Raw genomic sequence first — 19755 nt, forward strand, 5'->3', positions numbered from 1 at the left:
GTGTCAAAGGTACTCAGTTTTTCTATTTGGTGTGCATTTGAACTATTTTAGCTTCATAAAAACAAACGAGTGTGCGTTTAACATCCATTGGAACTTAAGCATATAAACACATATAATCTGCTACTAGGACCACAAGAATGGGTAGTTAGAAGATCAAAAGGTTGTTAGGTATCAAGGTTACACAATTTTTTTTATTTGGTGTGCATTTGGATTGTTTTCAACATTATTTAAAAAAGAAAGGAGCGTGCGTTTGAAACTGATTAGAAACTATGCAAATAAACACTAATAATGTTATACTAGGATCATAACAATGAGTAGTCATAAGATCAAAAGCCTATTAGGTGTCAAAAGTTCAAAAATGTTCAATTTGGACTGTTTTCGGCAAAAAAAAAGAAAAAAAAAAAAGAAAAAAACAATTATGCGTTTGACACTAATAGGAACTTAGGCAAAAGAACACACACAATGGGCTACTAGGATAAGAAGAATGAGCACCCAAAAGTTGAAATGCTTATCGGGAGCCAAAAGTACACAAGTTTTCTATTCTGAGTGCATTTGGATTGTTTTCAGGATTAATAAAAACAAACGTGCGTGCATTTGACACCCATTAGAACTTAAGCAAACAGACACATATGATGCGCCACTCGGACAAAAAGAATGAGTACCCAAATGATCAAAAGCTTATTCGGTGTCAAAACTACATAGTTTTGCTATTTGGAGGGCATTTGGAATGTTTTCAGTATTAATAAAAATACAAACGAGCGTGTGTTTGACTCCGATTAGAACATAAAAAAATAAACACATATAATGTGTGACTAGGACTACAAGATCTTGATGGGTGCCAAAACTGCACAGTTTTTCTATTTGTGCATTTGGACTGTTTTCGGCATTAATAAAGAAACAAACGAGCCTGTGTTTGACACCAATTGGAACTTCAGCAAATAAACACATATAATGAACTAACAAGAGTGTAAGAATGAGTACTCAAAAGATCAAAAGCTTATTGGGTGTCAAAAGTACTTAGTTTTTCTATTTGGAATGCATTTGGATTGTTTTCGACATTAATAAAAACAAACGAGCATGAGCTTGACAACCATTGGAACTTAGGAAAATAACCTCTTATAATAGTACCATGAGAATGAATCGTCAAGGTATCAAAACCTTATTGGGTGCCAAAACTACACTGTTTTTCTATTTGGAGAGCAAGTGAACTGTTTTTGGCAATAGTAAAAAATGAACGAGCATGCTTTTGACACCAAGTGCAACTTAAATAAATAAACACATATAATGAACTACTAGGAGCATAAGAAGGAGTAGTCAAAATATCAAAAGGTTATTGGGTGTCAAAAGTACTCAGTTGTTTTACTTGGAGTGCATTTGGACTGTTTTTGGCTTTAATAAACATAAACGAGTGTGAGCTTGACACCTGTTGGAACTTAAGAAAATAAACACATATAATGCGCTATTAGTACCAAAAGAATGAGTAGTCAAGATATAAAAACCTTATTGGGTGTCAAAACTACACAGTTTTTCTATTTAGGGTGCATTTGGACTGTTTTCGGCATTATTAAAAAAACAAACGAGTGTGTGTTTGACACTAGTTGGAACTAAGCAAGTAAACACATATAACCTGCTATAAGGACCATAAGAATGAGTAGTCAAAAGATCAAAAGCTTATTAGGTTTCAAGATTACACAATTTTTCTATTTGGAGGGCATTTGGATTGTCTTCGGCATGAATTAAAAAACAAATGAGCATGCGTCTGACACAGATTGGAACTTAAGTAGGTAAATACATATAATGCGCTACTATGACCATAAGAATGAGTAGTCAAAGGATCAAAAGCTTCTTGGGTGTTAAAAGTTCATAGTTTTCCTATTTGGAATGTATTTGGATTGTTTTTAGCAAAACCAAAAAAAAAAAAAAAACAAACAAACAAACGAGCATGCATTTGATACTGATTGGAACTTATGACAACAAACACATATAATGCGCTACTAGGATCATGATAATGAGTACTCAAAAGATCGAAAGCTTGTCGAACTTAAAAGTTCGCAATTTTTTCTATTTTGAGTACATTTGGACTTTCTTCGGCATTAATAAAAATAAATGAGCTTAAGCTTGACATCCATTGAAACTTAAGATAGTAAACACATATATTGCGCTACTAGTACCATAAGAATGAGTAGTCAAGATCTCAAAACCTTATTGGGTGCCTGATAACTCATAGATTTCATGCATTTATACCTTCCCTTTCTAGTCTCTTTGTGATGTTTTTGAGTTAAACTGGTTGCATTTTACCTTATTTTGTGTTAGTGTGCAATTTTACATGTACTTTAGGATCAATTTGATGTCAAAATAAGTGAAAACATGCCATTTTTGGGGTTGACCCTTAGTCAAACGTGGAAAGAAGTTTAGTGGCCTGTTTTGAAGCCCAAATAAAGAATATGGCTTGTTAGAAGACCAGGAACAAAATGGGAAAGGAATTGGAATATCTAGCCTGATTTGGAGGAGCCAAATAAGGAAAAATGTTCAAAACTTTGGCTTAATGGTTGGGATCACCTTGCAATTAGCTACAGCCCCATTTAGCCTATAAATACTAGGGTTTCAAATCACTGTTTTACAAGCCCCCTTGAGGGTCGCCCAGAGCTCTCTCTCTTCTCTTTCTTTGGCCTTTCTTAAAAAAAAAAAAAAACCCTATTTCCCTTCACCATCCACTGCCACCTAAGAAACCACGCAGTCGTGCTATTCTTGAAGGATTTCAACATCATAATTGCTTCAAGGGGTTTTCTTCTGTAAACTTTAATTTCACTCATGTTGTTCTTGATATTTATATATTCTGTAATCATGTTGTGTGATTAAGTTCATAGTTGGGGATTTCGATGTAGCCTTGTGTTATGTTTCAAACTACCAATTTGTGTTATGTTTCATTCACTGATTTTATAGTATAATTTGTTTGTTAATCTTAATGTTTGATCACCATTAGGACTGCTTATGAATTATTTGACCAAGATTATAGTGCACATCATGCTTAATCATGGTGGACATGTGAATGAATGAAGAAACTGCTATGCATACATCCTGCCATGTGATTTCTTTTGTTCTTTGAAGTTTTCTTGTTCTTATGGATTCTTATTTTGTAATCTAAGTTGAACATCACAACTAGGTTGCAAATTAGGGGTACTTGATCACAACACATCAAATGGATGATCATAAATGAGTAAAACGAACCCTAGTTGTAGATTAGAGAGTTAAATGCGTTTTAACTTAATTTTCATGGAATTGGCTTGTAATGCTGAAATCTGTATCCCTAGTTCCATTCCCATTGTTTTTGAATCATTCTATTATTCATATTTACATTCTCTTGCATTTTAAGTTACTTTACATTCTCTTGCATTTTGTTAGTTTCATTGTTTAGTTAGGGTTCACATAAAGCTAGTAATTGGTAGAGTTCTAATCAGTCCCTATGGATTGACACCCTCACTTATGCCATTATACTATCCATATATTTGCACTTGAAAGGAACACAACAAAATTTTGGCGCCGTTGTCGGGGACTGATTTCAGTCCCCTCTAATTGCTTGCTTTATAAACCTATCTACTTTTGTTTTCTTAGTTTAGATTTTTCATTTACAATTTAGTTTCTTTTGATTTTCAGTTTGTAACCAAGATGTATGGTGAATGTCTATTATGTACTAAAATTGGCCATCCCCTTCAATTCTGCCCAAGTAGAGATGAGTTTCCTACATTTGTTTGAGATCACTCATACCGCATGTATTTCTCTAACACAGAGCCACTGCAACCATTGCCAAATACATACAGCCCCACTTGGAGAAACTCTCATCATAACTCTTGGAACAACATACAAGCTCCAAATCAAGCATTTGCACTTCCACCCCAACAAGAATCTTTTGACATTACATTGGAGGACTTTAAAGCTACTCACTCAAAACAATTTGCAATTTCAATAATCAATGAGTACCATTATTCAGAACCACTCCATAGCACTAACTAAGTTGGAAATTCAATCGAGTTAGATTATCCAGGCTTTAAATGAACATCAATTTGGTGATGATGATCAAGAAGAGGAGGCGGAACAACCAAAGGAAGCTTGCTGTGCATATTTTTATAATGAGGTTCCTGAGCTTTTCAAAGATGAAGAACCTTACATTCCTCCCAAGCCATATGTTCCACCAATTCCTTTTCCAGGGAGATTTGTCAAACAAAAGCATGATGAGCCACCTATAGATGTGCTTGAAGAAATTGTGCCACACATAGTGTTTGAAGCTCTTCCTCTATCCTCTAATTTAATTGAATGTTTTTCAAAATCTGCGCCAGATTCTCCATGTTGTTTTATATCTTTTCAGGTGCCATATTTGGTGTCTTTTGGAGATGATTTGCTGCCATATCAAGAGGAAAAAAATTGAAGTTGGATGACAAATCATTGTTGCCCATTCACCATAAGAAAGAAGATCCGGAGCTAGACGATCAGATTGTTGCCCTGAATGAATTTCATTCATCCTTAGCAGCCACAAACTCATCCGTGGAAATCATTGCTCCAACCACATCTTCAAAATTTTTTGAGGATCTGCTTCTTCACAAGGAGAGACGAAAACAACATCATAATCAAGTCCTGGTGGAAATTCAACGCACCATATTCAAAGTCCCTTAAAAGAAACCACTTATTCCGACCAAGGTTCGGAGGTACCTTGACTGCCTGCCACCCTAGGCATTCATCCATCATACCCACCACGTCTTGCTTAGCCGTTAAATAAAGCGCTTACTAGGAGGCAACCTAGCTGGGTTTGCATTCTCTCCTTTTACTTTGTGTCTTTTAGTTTTTGTCTTATTTCATTCTATACATACTCTGCCTTGCTGGATTATGGATTCCATTCATTTTTAAGCATCGAGGACAATGCTTAGTTTAGGTTTGGGGTGTGGGTTTGAAAATTTTCATTTGGTTTTAGTTTTGGTTAAGTTTGCTTTTGCTTACTAAAGTGAATGTATATGAAGGCTATACGTACAAACAAAACTACAGTGTTGTCATGAAAAACTTTTGTATATTATTTTTTTTTTTTTACAAAGCTGTTACTCTTGCAATTATGATGGTAAAAGTACCATTCTCAAATTTTGGAAGAAGAATAGTGGAGACTACCCTAGTGAGCTATTTTGAGCGTATTTGCTTCTTTGGGAGGGTTTAAAGTGTTTCTGCTCCTATCTTGTTCTTTCAATTTCACTTTAAATGATCTCATTATTTCTCTTTGATTGAATGCTAAGCATAATCTTATGTTGTAGATACCATGTGTTTATTATAACCTATGAATGAACTCATTGAGACAATGTAGGCTATGCATGTTTGATAGGAGCATATTCATGCGACTTAAATGGCTTGTTCTCGTGCATTTACGTTATGTTTCTCTAGTTATTTTAGTCCTTTATGCTTCTTTTGTGTGTTTTCAGGTTCTAAGGGCAAGGTATGCAAAAGGATGCCTTTTGGAGCCTTTTGGAGCAAATTAGAGATTGGAATGGATATCATATGCTTGGAGCCAAGAGGATGGACGAAATTAAAGACTTGAAGTAGGAAAGTTAAATCCTAAAAGACCTCATGTTTAAGCATCATTGAAGAGTCCTACGCATTTTAGAACACAAAAACAACATTCCTTGCAACCTTAGGACATTGTCGTGTGTTTCCTTGTGTCTCCCTTCCTTGCCATGCAAGGAAGGGCTTTGTTCCCTATTTTAAACACTTAAAGCATTCACTTATCATATCATTCACTTATCAAACCAATCACTTATCACTTCCATTCACTTATCACTCACCACATATCATTCATTTAACACCACATATCATTCATTTATCACTTAACATATCATTCATTTATCACTTATCACAACAACAACCTAAAACACATGCACATGCACCACTAATCCCTTCACTTTCATGCCATCATTTCTCACCCCCCCTTTGCCGTGCAATACACATCCAACACATTCCAGCTTTTCTCCTTCTCTTTGCAGCCACAAGTCACATGCATTCACACACAATCATTCACCCTATCCATCTTACATTCCACAAACAATGTCACATGCAAAACAACAATCATTCACACACAAAACAGCACCATCCCCCCTTGCCGTGGCCTTCACTCACATTTCCAGCTTTCCACCTTGCATTTCCACATGCATTCACTTCATCATTACACACCACTCATTCTCTAATTCCACATGCACATTCAATCATTCACTCAAGCACCCTTGTGCCATGTTTCCCCCTTTGTTCCCACCCATCACATGCATTATCATCAAACAAACAACCCTAACCCGTGGCATTCACTCCCATTTCCAGCATGCATTCACATGCATTTTCAGATTATTCCTTCATCATTCCAGCATTCCACCTAATTCACATGCCTTCATTCATCCTTTATTCCACTTACACTCATCATCACACACCTTAGCAATCAACACATGCAATCACATGCATCACAACCACAAAGAACCATCCCCAAAACACTTTGCCGTGGGCACCATTCCACATTCCAGCTTTCCACCATGTTTTTCCATCATTCCTCCACACAAATGCTTAAACAAACAGCCATATGTTCCCTCCACTACCCCTATAAATACCCTAGCATTCATTCACTCCCCATGCAATTGATATCTCATTTCATACACTTCACACAACACAAACACAACCCTTGTGCCGCAAATCCCCTTCCATTTCTGTGCAGTTTTTCTCCTCCATTGCAGCCACTATCCAACCACTTCCCATCCCTCCAAAACACTTCACATAATCCCCAAAGCTCACTTAGACCTTGTGCTACAACAACGAGGAAGAAAAGAGTGCCTAAAAGTTCATACAATTCAAGTTTGAGTTGTTGGAATTTTTAGGTGTTTCTTTGATTTCAAAGTTTAAATTTAATTCTCTTTGTTTTGTACGTATGAGAATGGAAGAGAAGAGTGCCTAAACGTTCATACAATTCAAGTTTGAGTTGTTGGAATGTTTAGGGGTTTCTTTGATTTCAAAGTTATGAGGAACTAAACCCCCTTTAGCTAGGGGGTGATTCGAAACTATGTTTATATTTGCAATTTGAATTGATTACGTTTGGTTGGAATTTCATAAGTTGTGGATTCAATTCGTTTAACTGTTTGATTGATAACTTATTTATGTATGTTCATTGAGATTGCAAGCTTAATTTTCATGCATAAATATGACGCTAGAATATAAGTGAATTTCACCTAATCGTTATGAACTTATATTCACTAGTAGTGGAGGTTGCTTATAAACAATCGCGTTAAACGAATTCTTGGCATAAGTTTCATGCGTATTCCATAGTAACGAATGCCTCGTCGATGTTTATGATTTCCGTTGAACGTAATGATCTTTGTCGAATGTCTCTATCATGCGTATTCCATAGTTAGGGACTTTGATTAAGAATAATTTGGTTGTAATGCGTATTCCATTCAATCCAACGAATCTAGGGAAATCTGAAAGTTAATTTGCGGACCTAATTAACTTGGAGCATTGAGTTTCATAATTTATCGAAAGACCAACTGAGAATCAATTTTGTATGCAAGTGTAACATGTGTGGAGAAGAACCCCTTAGCTATTCCATCATCCATATTTTCATCACATTCATATTTACGTTTTGCCTTTAATTACAATTTGACCATTTAATTTAATCTCGTCCAACCACAATCACCCACCTTATTTTGTTAAGTCTTATTCATTTGATTTGTCTTATTTTATGTTTTTGAGTATTTGGAGTCTTTTAAACTTGTTTTTCCATTGATGTTATCGATTCTTTGGCGCAGGTATACCTTGAAGAATTGAACGAGGACGCCCTGGAAACAACCATCACTAAGGCCATAGAGCGCAAAAATGAAGGATTTGGGCCAATGCAAGGCCACGGCAAGGAGAAGGAATTCTTTGCAATGGGTTCTAGTGAAGAAATAATTGAGGTTGTGGCAGCCCTTGAGTCATTGCCACAACAATATGGTAAGGTTCCACTCTCACTTTCAAATTCAATTTCCACTAAGATGCTACCTTCTGTTGTTCAGGCACCATCGCTTGAACTTAAGCCGTTGCCGGACCATTTGAAGTATGTGTTTTTGGGAAAAGGCGAAACATTGCCCGTCATCATTTCATCAAGTCTCACGGCAATGGAGGAGGAGAAGCTTGTGAGGGTGCTGCGAGAGCACAAAACGGCCATAGGGTGGACTTTGGCCGACATTAAAGGAATAAGCCCTACCACATGCATGCACCGTATACTTCTTGAGGAGGGGGCTAAACCAACTCGAGAGGCTCAACGCCGTCTCAACCCTCCGATGATGGAAGTGGTGAAGAAGGAAATAATCAAGCTTTTGGATTGCGGAGTGATCTACCCTATCTCCGATAGCCGTTGGGTCTCTCCAGTTCAAGTCGTTCCCAAGAAGTCCGGAGTAACTGTTATCAAGAATGATGAGAATGAGCTCGTGCCTACACGCATTCAGACTGGATGGCGAGTATGTATCGATTACCGGAAGCTAAATGCCATGACTAGGAAAGATCACTTTCCTTTGCCATTCATCGACCAGATGCTCGAAAGGTTAGCCGGTCATGCTTTTTACTGTTTTCTTGATGGATACTCTGGATATAACCAAATTGTGATAGCCCCGGATGATCAAGAGAAGACCACATTCACATGTCCCTTTGGAACATTTGCTTATCGTCGCATGCCATTTGGCTTATGCAACGCGCCGGCCACTTTCCAAAGGTGTATGGTAAGTATATTTTCCGATTTTGTTGAAAAGATCATTGAGGTTTTCATGGATGATTTCAGTGTATTTGGGAGTTCATTTGATAATTGCTTGGATAATCTGACCTTAATTTTGAAACGATGTGTTGAAACTAACCTTGTCTTGAATTGGGAGAAAAGTCACTTTATGGTGAAACAAGGTATAGTTTTAGGACATATTGTTTCAGAAAAAGGAATTGAAGTAGATAAATCGAAAATAGACCTTGTACGTCACTTACCCTCTCCTACTTCGGTTAGAGAGGTACGTTCGTTTCTTGGCCATGCAGGGTTCTATAGGCGTTTTATCAAGGACTTCTCTAAGATGTCCAACCCTCTTTGCCGATTGCTTCAAAAAGATGTGCCATTCAAGTTTGATGAAGAGTGTAATTCAGCATTTAACCAACTCAAGGAGAAGCTAGTCTCGGCCCCCATTATTGTACCTCCAGATTGGAGCCTTCCGTTCGAGCTCATGTGCGATGCATCCGACTATGCATTAGGAGCTGTTCTAGGACAAAGAAGAGACAAGCGGCCGCATGTCATATACTATGCCTCTCGGACTCTCAATGATGCCCAATTGAACTACTCCACGACGGAAAAAGAACTTCTAGCTGTGGTTTTTGCTTTAGATAAATTCCGTTCATATTTAATTGGTACTAAAGTAATCGTTTATTCTGATCATGCAGCTTTGAGGTACTTGCTCACGAAAAAGGAAGCAAAGCCGAGGCTTATCCGTTGGATTCTTCTTCTTCAAGAATTTGATATTGAAATCCGGGATAAGAAAGGAAGCGAGAATGTAGTGGCTGACCATTTAAGCCGAATGATCCACGAGGAGCATGAACATGCCGTGCCTATCCCTGAAACTTTTCCCGATGAGCAGCTGCTATCCATTGAGGTAAGTGAACCATGGTATGCAGATTTAGTGAATTACTTGGTGGGTAAACAAATTCCAAATGAACTAAACAAGCACCAACGTGATAAGCTTAAAAATGATGCACGTTTCTATGTTTGGGATAACCCTTATTTGTGGAAGTATTGCTCAGATCAAATTATACGTAGATGTGTGCATGATTCTGAATTTCACTCAATTCTAAGCTTTTGTCACACATATGCATGTGGTGGTCATTTTGGCACACAACGCACTGCCCTCAAGGTTCTAGAGTGTGGTTTTTATTGGCCGACTATATTTAGGGATGCTAGAACCTTTTGTATGTCTTGTGATCGTTGCCAACGAATGGGTAACATAGGTACCAAGGACCAAATGCCGCAAACCCCTGTCTTTAATGTTGAAATTTTTGATGTTTGGGGCATTGATTTCATGGGCCCTTTCCCTCCATCTTATGGTTTCACTTATATCTTGCTAGCCGTTGATTATGTTTCTAAATGGGTGGAAGCAAAAGCCACCCGTACTAACGATTCTAAGGTGGTTGCAGATTTCGTGAAAACTAACATTTTTGCTAGGTTTGGAATGCCGAGAGTAATCATAAGTGATGGAGGGTCTCACTTTTGCAATCGGACCATTGAGGCGTTGCTAAGAAAGTACCATGTCAACCATAAGGTCTCCACACCTTACCATCCTCAAACAAATGGCCAAGCCGAGGTGTCTAACCGAGAAATCAAACAAATTTTGGAGAAGACCGTTGGACCAACAAGGAGGGATTGGAGCTTACGTTTAGATGATGCACTGTGGGCATATCGTACGGCATACAAAACACCCATTGGGATGTCACCTTTTCGGCTCGTCTATGGTAAGCCATGTCATTTGCCCGTAGAGTTAGAGCACAAGGCACATTGGGCCGTGAAGACTTTCAACATGGACATAGATGCAGCGAGAGTTCATAGGAAGCTCCAATTGAATGAACTTGAGGAGATTCGGAATAAAGCCTATGAGAATGCCCGGATGTACAAAGCCAAGACCAAAGCATTCCATGATAAAATGATTCGAACCAAGACCTTCACAGTTGGGCAGAAAGTGTTACTTTTCAACTCTCGCCTACGTTTGTTTCCTGGTAAGTTGCGTTCTAAATGGATTGGCCCGTTTGTTGTTACTAATGTTTTCCCTCATGGTGCAGTGCAAATCAAAAGTTCAAGGACGCAGCAAGAGTTCAAAGTGAATGGGCATCGATTGAAGCCCTATTACGAGATGTTTGAGGAGCATGTCGTGGAGGAGGTACCCCTCCATGCCGTGGAACCTAGTCAAGCTTAAACGGAGGTACCGTCCGGCTGCAAGACGTCAAAGAAAGCGCTACTTGGGAGGCAACCCATGCATTCAACAAAGGAAGACTTAGAAAGCACTCCAAATCTAGATTCCTAAAAAAAAAAAAAAAAATTTTCTAATCTCCACACATGTTACACTTGCATACAAAATTGATTCTCAGTTGGTCTTTCGATAAATTATGAAACTCAATGCTCCAAGTTAATTAGGTCCGCAAATTAACTTTCAGATTTCCCTAGATTCGTTGGATTGAATGGAATTTAGGGTTTAGGGTTTAGTCTCCAAAAGGCATCCTTTTGCATACCTTGCCCTTAGAACCTGAAAACACACAAAAGAAGCATAAAGGACTAAAATAACTAGAGAAACATAACGTAAATGCACGAGAACAAGCCATTTAAGTCGCATGAATATGCTCCTATCAATGTTTTAACAACTAAAAAGCCTAATTCCCATCCCTTTGTGTGCTTCATTTACCCTTGTTGCAACCAAACACTTTTAGCCTAGCTCTTTCATCACCCATACCAAACTCTATAAATTTTAGCCCATTATAGACATAACTTATAGTTTGGGGAATACCAAAGTGATGAAGATAAAGATAGGTTGAGCTTTAGATCAAGAATATGGCGTGTACCGAGGTAACATGTGCTGGAATTGCAAAACAAGGTAAAAAAAAAAAAAAAAAGAAAAAAAAAGAGAGATGAAAAGAAAAGAAAAAAACATGATAAAAGAAAATGCAATTTCCAAATCCTTTTACTATCACACATAGGTCCTGGACGCCAAGAACAAACAAGTGAGGACAATTGAAGAGGAGAGCTCGCTGGTTTCATAAGGAAGACAATTTGGTGTGTTCCAATCTTTAGTATTCGGTGATAATGATCAAGAAGAGGAGGAGGAACAACCAAAGGAAGCTTGATGTGCATATTTTCATAGTGAGGTTCCTGAGCTTTTCGAAGATGAAGAACCTTACATTCCTCCCAAGCCATATGTTCCACCAATTCCTTTTCCAGGGAGATTTGTCAAACAAAAGCATGATGAGCCACCCATAGATGTGCTTGAAGAAATTGTGCCAGACATAGTGTTTGAAGCTCTTCTTCTATCCTCTAATTTAATTGAATGTTTTTCAAAATCTGTGCTGGATTCTCCATGTTGTTTTATATCTTTTCAGGTGCCATATTTGGAGTCTTTTGGAGATGATTTGCTGCCATATCAAGAGGAAAAAAAATTGAAGTTGGATGACAAATCATTGCTGCCCATTCACCATAAGAAAGAGGATTCAGAGCTAGATGATCAGGTTTTTGCCCTGACCGAATTTCATTCATCCTTAGTAGCCACAAACGCATCCATGGAAATCATTGCTCCAGCCACATCTTCAAAATTTTTTGAGGATCTACTTCTTCACAAGGAGAGACAAAAACAACATCATAATCAAGTCCTGGTGGAAATTCAACGCACCATATTCAAAGTCCCTCAAAAGAAACCACTTCTTCCGACCAAGGTTCGGAGGTACCTTGACTTTCTGCCACCCTAGGCATTCATCCATTATACCCACCACGTCTTGCCTAGCCATTAAATCAAGCGCTTGCTGGGAGGCAACCTAGTTGGGTTTGTGTTCTTTCCTTTTATTTTATGTCTTTTAGTTTTGGTCTTATTTCATTCTATGCATACTCTACCTTGCTGCATTGTGGATTCATTTCATTTTTAAGCATCTAGGACAATGCTTAGTTTAGGTTTGGGGTGTGGGATTGAAAATTTTCATTTGTTTTTAGTTTTGGTTAAGTTTGCTTTTGCTTACTAAAGTGAATGTATATGAAGGCTATACGTACAACCAAACTACAATGTTGCCATGAAAAACTTTTGTATCTTATTTATTTATTTTTTTTACAAAGCTGTTACTCTTGGAATTATGATGGTAAAAGTAACATGCTCAAATTCTGGAAGAAGAATAGTGGACACTACCCTAGTGAGCTATTTTGAGCGTGTTTGCTTCTTTGAGAGGGTTTAAAGTGTTTCTGCTCCTATCTTTTTCTTTCAATTTCACTTTAAATGATCTCATTATTTCTCTTTGATTGAATGCTAAGAATAATCTTATGTTGCTGATACCATGTGTTTATTATAACGTATGAATGAACTCATTGAGACGATGTAGGCTATGCATGGTTTAACAACTAAAAGGCCTAATTCCCATACCTTTATGTGCTTCATTTACCCTTGTTGCAGCCAAACAATTTTAACCTGGTTCTTTCATCACCCATACCAAACTCTATCAATTTTAGCCCATTACAGACATACCTTATAGTCTGGGGAATACCAAAGTGATTAAGACAAAGATTGGTTGAGCTTTAGATCAAGAATGTGGCGTGTACTGAGGTAACATGTTCTGGAATTGCAAAACAAGGAAAAAAAAAGAAGAAAGAGAGATGAAAAGAAAAGAAAAAAACATGATCAAAGAAAATGCAATTTCCAAATCCTATCACTATCACACATAGGTCCTGGACGCCAAGAACAAACAAGTAAGGACAATTGAAGAGGAGAGCTCGCTGGTTTCATAAGGAAGACAATTTGGTGTGTTCCAATCTTTAGTATTTCCTATCCTTTCCTTCATAGCCCCTAGCCTAAGCCTTACATTACAACCGTGTGAAAGACCTAGCTGATCTTTGATGATGTATTCTTGGGTGCTCGTAAGTACGTGTACTATCCATATTCTTAGTATTTGATTCATTTCATGAGATCTGTTTAGAAATTGTGCTTTTATTTCATATTTCATATGTAAGAATTTTTTAATCCCTTTTACATAATTTCACTCACATGTGTTTGTGGAGAGACTACACCTTAGGATCTGAGAGAATTTGAGTTATATTTATGAGGATTAGAGTTGAGTTGAATTCTATCTTTGGCATTTGAGTATGGTGTCTTTGAAGTTATGAGTCATGGAGTAATATTTTTACACTCTACATATGATACAATTCTTTGAAGTGGAAGACTTTTGGTTTGAATGTATGACTAAGCTTTCATTGGTTCTTATTAGTTTGTTTCAAATATGATTTAACCAATTTGCTTGCAGAGTCTGTAAATATTTATGGGCGTCATCGCTATAAACCCTCAGGAGACACAACTCCTCCGACTAGGGACACCTAGAGGTTTGAAGGCTTCTTGCACATGCTCAGTGCAATTGTTTAGCCAACGAAAGTGGTATAGTTAGATTTTATTGTTTTTGTGTGTTTTTAGTTATAGTTTTGCTCGAGGACTAGCAAAAGCGAGGTTTGGGGGTATTTGATAACTCATATATTTCATGCATTTATACCATCCATTTCTAGTCTCTTTGTGATGTTTTTCAGTTAAACTGGTTGTTGACCTTATTTTATGTTAGTGTGCAGTTACATGTACTTTAGGATCAATTTGAAGGCAAAAGAAGTGAAAATATGCCATTTTTGGGGTTAACCCTTATTCAAACGTGGAAAGAAGTTTAGTGGCCTGTTTTGAAGCCCAAATAAAGAATCCAAGATGAATCTGGCTTGTTAGAAGACCAAGAGCAAAATGGGAAAGGAATTGGAATATCTAGCCTGATTTGGAGGAGCCAAATAAGGAAAAACGTTCAAAACTTTGGCTTAATGGTTGGGATCACCGTGCAATTAGCTACAGCCCCATTTAGCGTATAAATACTAGGGTTTCAGATCATTTTTTCACAAGCCCCCTTGAGGGTTGCCTGAAGAGCTCTCTCTTCCTTTTCTTTGGCCTTTCTTCCAGAAACAAAACCTTATTTCCCTTCACCATCTGCTGCCACCGAAGAAACCACGTAGCCGTGCTATTCTTGAAGGATTTCAACATCATAATTGCTTCAAGGGGGTTTCTTCTATGAACTTTAATTTCACTCATGTTGTTCTTAATATTTATATATTCTGTAATCATGTTGTGTAATTAAGTTTATAGCTGGGGATTTCGATGTAGCCTTACAAAACTACTATATGTTATTAAGTTAAAGTATTCAAACTACCAATTTGTGTTCTTGTTTCATTCATTGAATTTATAGTTGTTTGTTAATCTTAATGTTTGATCACCATTAGGACTACTTTTGAATTATTTGATCAAGGTTATAGTACACATCATGCTTAATCTTGATGGACATGTGAATGAATGAAGAAACTGCTATGCATACATTCTGCCATGTCATTTCTTTGGTTCTTTGAAGTTTTATTGTTCTTAATGGATTCTTATTTGGTAATCTAAGTTGAACATCACAACTAGGTTGCAAATTAGGGGTACTTGATCACAACCACACATCAAATGGATGATCATAAATGAGTAAAACGAACGCTAGTCGCAGATTGGAAAGTTGAATGCGTTTTGACTTAATTTTTATGGAATTGGCTTGTAATGTTGAAATAGGTATCTCTAGTTCCATTCCTATTGTTTCTGAATCATTCTATTTTTCGTATTTACATTCTCTTGCATTTTAAGTTACTTTACTTCTCAAATCAAAATCCAAACTCAATTTGTTAGTTTCATTGTTTAGTTAGGGTTCACATAAAGCTAGTGATTTGTAGAGTTCTAATTAGTCCCTATGGTTTGAACCGTTAATTTTTCCATTATACTATCCTTATATTTGCACCTGAAAGGAACACAACAGTGCCAAAACTACATAGTTTTTCATATTTGGACTGTTTTCGGCATTAATTATAAAACAAACGAGCGTGCGTTTGACACTGATTAGAACTTAAGAAAATAACCATATATAATGAACCACTAGGACCATAAGAATGAGTGGTCGAAAGATCAAAACCTTATTGGGTGACAAAAGTACTTAGTTTTTCTACTTGGAGTGCATTTAGGCTGTTTTTGGCATTAATAAAAACAAACAAGCGTTTATTTGACACAGATTGGAACTTAAGAAAATAAATACACATAATGTGCTACCTGGACCAAAACAATGAGTAATCAAAAGATAAAAAGTTTATTGGGTGTCAAAATTACATTGTTTTTCTATTTGGAGTGAATTTGGACTGTTTTAAACAAAAATAAAAGAACAAACGAGTGTACGTTTGACACTAATTGTAACTTAATTAAATAAACACATATAATTTTCTACTAGACGTATAAGAATGTGTACTCAAAAGATTAAAAGCTTAATGGATGTCAAAAGTATACAATTTTTCTATTTGGAGTGCATTGGGACTGTTTTCAGCATAAATTAAAACAAACGAGCGTACTTTTGACACCCATTGGAACTTAAGCAAAGAAATACATATAATACATTACTAGGAAAATAAGAATGAGTAGTCATAAGATCAAAAGCTTATTGGGTGTCAAAAGTGCACATTTTTCCTATTTAGAGTGCATTTGGACTGTTTTGGGGATTAATAAAAAAACAAACGAGCGTGCGTGCGTGTGTTTGAGATTGGTTGTAACTTAACCAAATAAAAACATATAATGCATTACTAGGACCATCAGAATGAGTACTTAAAAGTTGAAAAGCTTATTCAGTGTCAAAAGCACACAGTTTTTGTATTTTGAGTGCATTTGGACTGTTTTCAGCATTAATAAAAACAAATGTGCATGCGTTTGACATCCATTGGAACTTTAGAAAATAAACACGTATAATGTGCTACTAGGAGCATAAGAATGAGTAGTCAAAATGTCAAAGCTTATTGGGATCAAAACTACACTGTTTTTCTATTTTGAGTGCATTTGGATTGTTTTTAGGACTAATAATAACAAACAAGCGTGTATTTGACACCCGCTAGAACTTAAGCAAATAAACACATATAGTGCACTACTAGGATCATAAGAATGGGTAATCAAAAGATCAAAAGCTCATTAGGTGTAAAAAAAAATATAGAGTTTTTCCTATTTTGAGTGCATATGGACTGTTTTGGCATTAATAATAATAGACGAGCGTGCGTTTGACTTCGTTTGGAACTTACAAAAATAAACACATATAATCTGCTACTAGGACCATAAGAATGAGTAGTCAGAAGAAAAAAGCTTATTGGTTATTAAAATTACATAATTTTTCTATTTGGAGTGCATTTGGATTGTTTTTGACATTAATAAAAAAACAAACGAGCATGCGTTTGATACCCATTGGAACTTAAGCAAATAAACACATATATCAAAAGCTTATTGGGTGTCACAAATACACAGTTTTTTTTATTTTGAGTAAATATGGACTGTTTTCGGCATTAATAAAAACAAATGAGCGTTCGATTAAGATGCTTTAGAACCTAAGTGGGAGCAACCACGAACCGTCACTGAGATGAAGAGTTTCCTTTGTTTAGCAGGGTATTACCGATGGTTTGTTAAGGATTTTTCCGTGGTTGCTTTACCACTGACGAGGTTAACGAGGAAAGATGTTAAATTTGAGTGGGATGATAATTGTGAGCAGAGTTTCTAGCAGTTGAAGTATTGTCTCACTCATGCACCTGTCTTGGCCTTCCAGTGGTGATTTCGAAGTCTACAGTGATGCTTCCTTAAATGGTTTGGGATGTGTGTTGATGCAACATGGTAGGGTGATTGCTTATGCTCCATGACAATTAAAACCTCATGAATTGAATTACCCTACGCATGATTTGGAGCTAGCGGCCATTATATTTGCGTTGAAGTTGTGGAGACATTATCTTTATGGAGAGAAATGCAAAATCTTTAGGGATCATAAAAGTCTTCAATATCTTTTCACGCAGAGGGATCTTAATCTTCGTCAACGGAGGTGGTTGGATCTGCTTAGTGATTATGATTGAACGATTGATTATCACCCTGGTCGTGCGAATGTGGTAGCCGATGTACTTAGCAGGAAATCTCAGGGCCATATTAATGCGTTGTATGCTAGTTGTGTTCCTCTTCTGGCAGACTTGAGATCAACTGGAGTGAGTTTAGAGGCAGAAGATCAAGAGGTGGCTTTACTTGCTAATTTTCAAGTTAGGCCAATTTTAATTAATCGTGCGCTTGAAGCCCATATGGCAGATGAAGAAACTCAAGAAATAATCCAAGCAAGGAATCAGGGGAAGAGGAAAGACCTCAGAGTTTGTGAATCGGATGACATGCTTATGCAGGAGAGTAGGATGTTTGTGCCTAATAATTTGGATTTAAAGAAAGCAATTCTTGATGAAGCATATATCTCGATTTATGCTATGCATCCAGGAGCTACTAAAATGTATCATACCATTCGACCATTTTATTATTGGCCGGGTATGAAGAGGGAGAGAGCTAAGTATGTGAGTAGGTGTGCTGTTTGCCAGCAAATTAAAGCTGAAAAGAAGAAGCCGTTTAGGTTGTTGCAGCCGCTTCCCGTTCCAGAGTGGAAATGGGAAAACATTACTATGGATTTTGTGTACAAGCTTCCGCGTACACATAATGGTCTTGACGGCATTTGGGTGATTGTTGATCGGCTTACTAAGTCAGTGCATTTTATTCTAGTGAGGGAAAAGTATTATTTGGGCCGATTAGCTGAGTTGTTCATATCGATGATCGTGAAGTACCATGGTGTTCCAGTGAGTATTGTCTCGGATTGTGACCCAAGATTTACTTCTAAATTTTGGGTGGCTTTTCAGGAAGCTTTGGGTACAAGATTACTTTATAGTACAGCATATCATCCTCAGACAGACGGACAGTCAGAAAGAACTATTCAGACGTTGGAGGATATGTTGAGATCTTGGGTGTTGCAGTTTGGTGATGCTTGGCATAAGCGGTTGGATTTAATGGAATTTGCCTACAACAACAGCTTTCATTCTAGTATCGGCATGTCACCATTTGAGGCACTTTATGGTAAATCTTGTCGTACACCCTTGTGTTGGTCAGAGGTCGGGGAAAGAGTTTGGTGGGTCCAGAAATTGTTGAGGAGACTACTCAAAATGTTCAGGTAATCAAGTCTAACCTGAAAGCGGCCCAGTATCGACAAAAAAGCTTAAGGGACTACCATGTTACGGACGGAGCGTATGAGGTTGGCGATTGGGTGTTTCTGAAGCTGTCACCGTGGAGAGGTGTTCTACTATTTAGAAAGAAAGGTAAGCTGAGTCCCAGGTATATTAGACCGTACATGATCACTGAGGGAGTTGGTGAAGTGGCTTACAGGCTTGAGTTGCCTTCTAAGCTAGCTAAAGTGCATAATGTTTTTCACTTGTCTATGCTTCGTCATTATGTTACGAATCCTTCACATGTGATACCTCCTCAACCCTTGGAAATGAATCCGAATTTGACTTATGATAAGGAACCAGTAACGATTCTGGATTGGAAGGAAAAGGTTCTAGGGAACAAGACTGTGAATTTAGTGAAAGTATTGTGGTGGAATCATTCAGCGGATGAGGCAACTTGGGAGACGGAAGATCGGATGAGAGATTTGTATCCTCGGTTGTTCTTTGATCGCTAATGGTTCGTGTGAGTGGTTGTTAAGAATTTCGTGACAAAATTTTTTTAAGGTGGGTAGGTTACGACATCCCATCCAGGATTATTTGTACTGCAGGGGTGAAATGACGATTTTGCCCCTAGTGGATAATTATTGTTTGTGTGGTTGTTTTGGGTGCTTGGTTGGTTGCATCTGAGCCACACATCCATCTTCATTTCCATCGCCTTCTCCCGTTGACTCTTTTTATCCCAAAGCCTCTCTCTCTCTCTTCTTCTATACTTGCGTACAGACAAGACCAAATCCTTCGAAAACGTTGTACATCGTGGTGGAAACTTAGACCATTGTGTTCGTGAGCTTTATATGAGTTCAACCATCCCCATTTCAGGTAAGGAAACCTTTGTTTTCACGTCGAACCCGAGATGTTCAATTTGGGGTACT

The 19755-nt window shown here is 37.4% G+C and overlaps 1 protein-coding gene across 1 annotated transcript in view; it reads left to right on the forward strand.

The window, feature by feature from the left end:
- The window catches only part of LOC137712194 (uncharacterized), a 28572-nt gene extending 9231 nt beyond the window's left edge, over positions 1 to 19341 (forward strand). The window contains exons 3-5 of the mRNA XM_068451313.1: positions 17826 to 18466; positions 18641 to 18663; positions 18774 to 19341. Coding sequence (XP_068307414.1) covers positions 17826 to 18466; positions 18641 to 18663; positions 18774 to 19341 — 1232 coding nt within the window. The remainder of the gene's footprint in view (positions 1 to 17825; positions 18467 to 18640; positions 18664 to 18773) is intronic.
- Positions 19342 to 19755: the final 414 nt, after the last annotated feature.

The sequence above is a fragment of the Pyrus communis genome, chromosome 13 (genome assembly GCF_963583255.1).
Source record: "Pyrus communis chromosome 13, drPyrComm1.1, whole genome shotgun sequence".
In the NCBI taxonomy this organism is placed as follows: Eukaryota; Viridiplantae; Streptophyta; class Magnoliopsida; order Rosales; family Rosaceae; genus Pyrus; species Pyrus communis.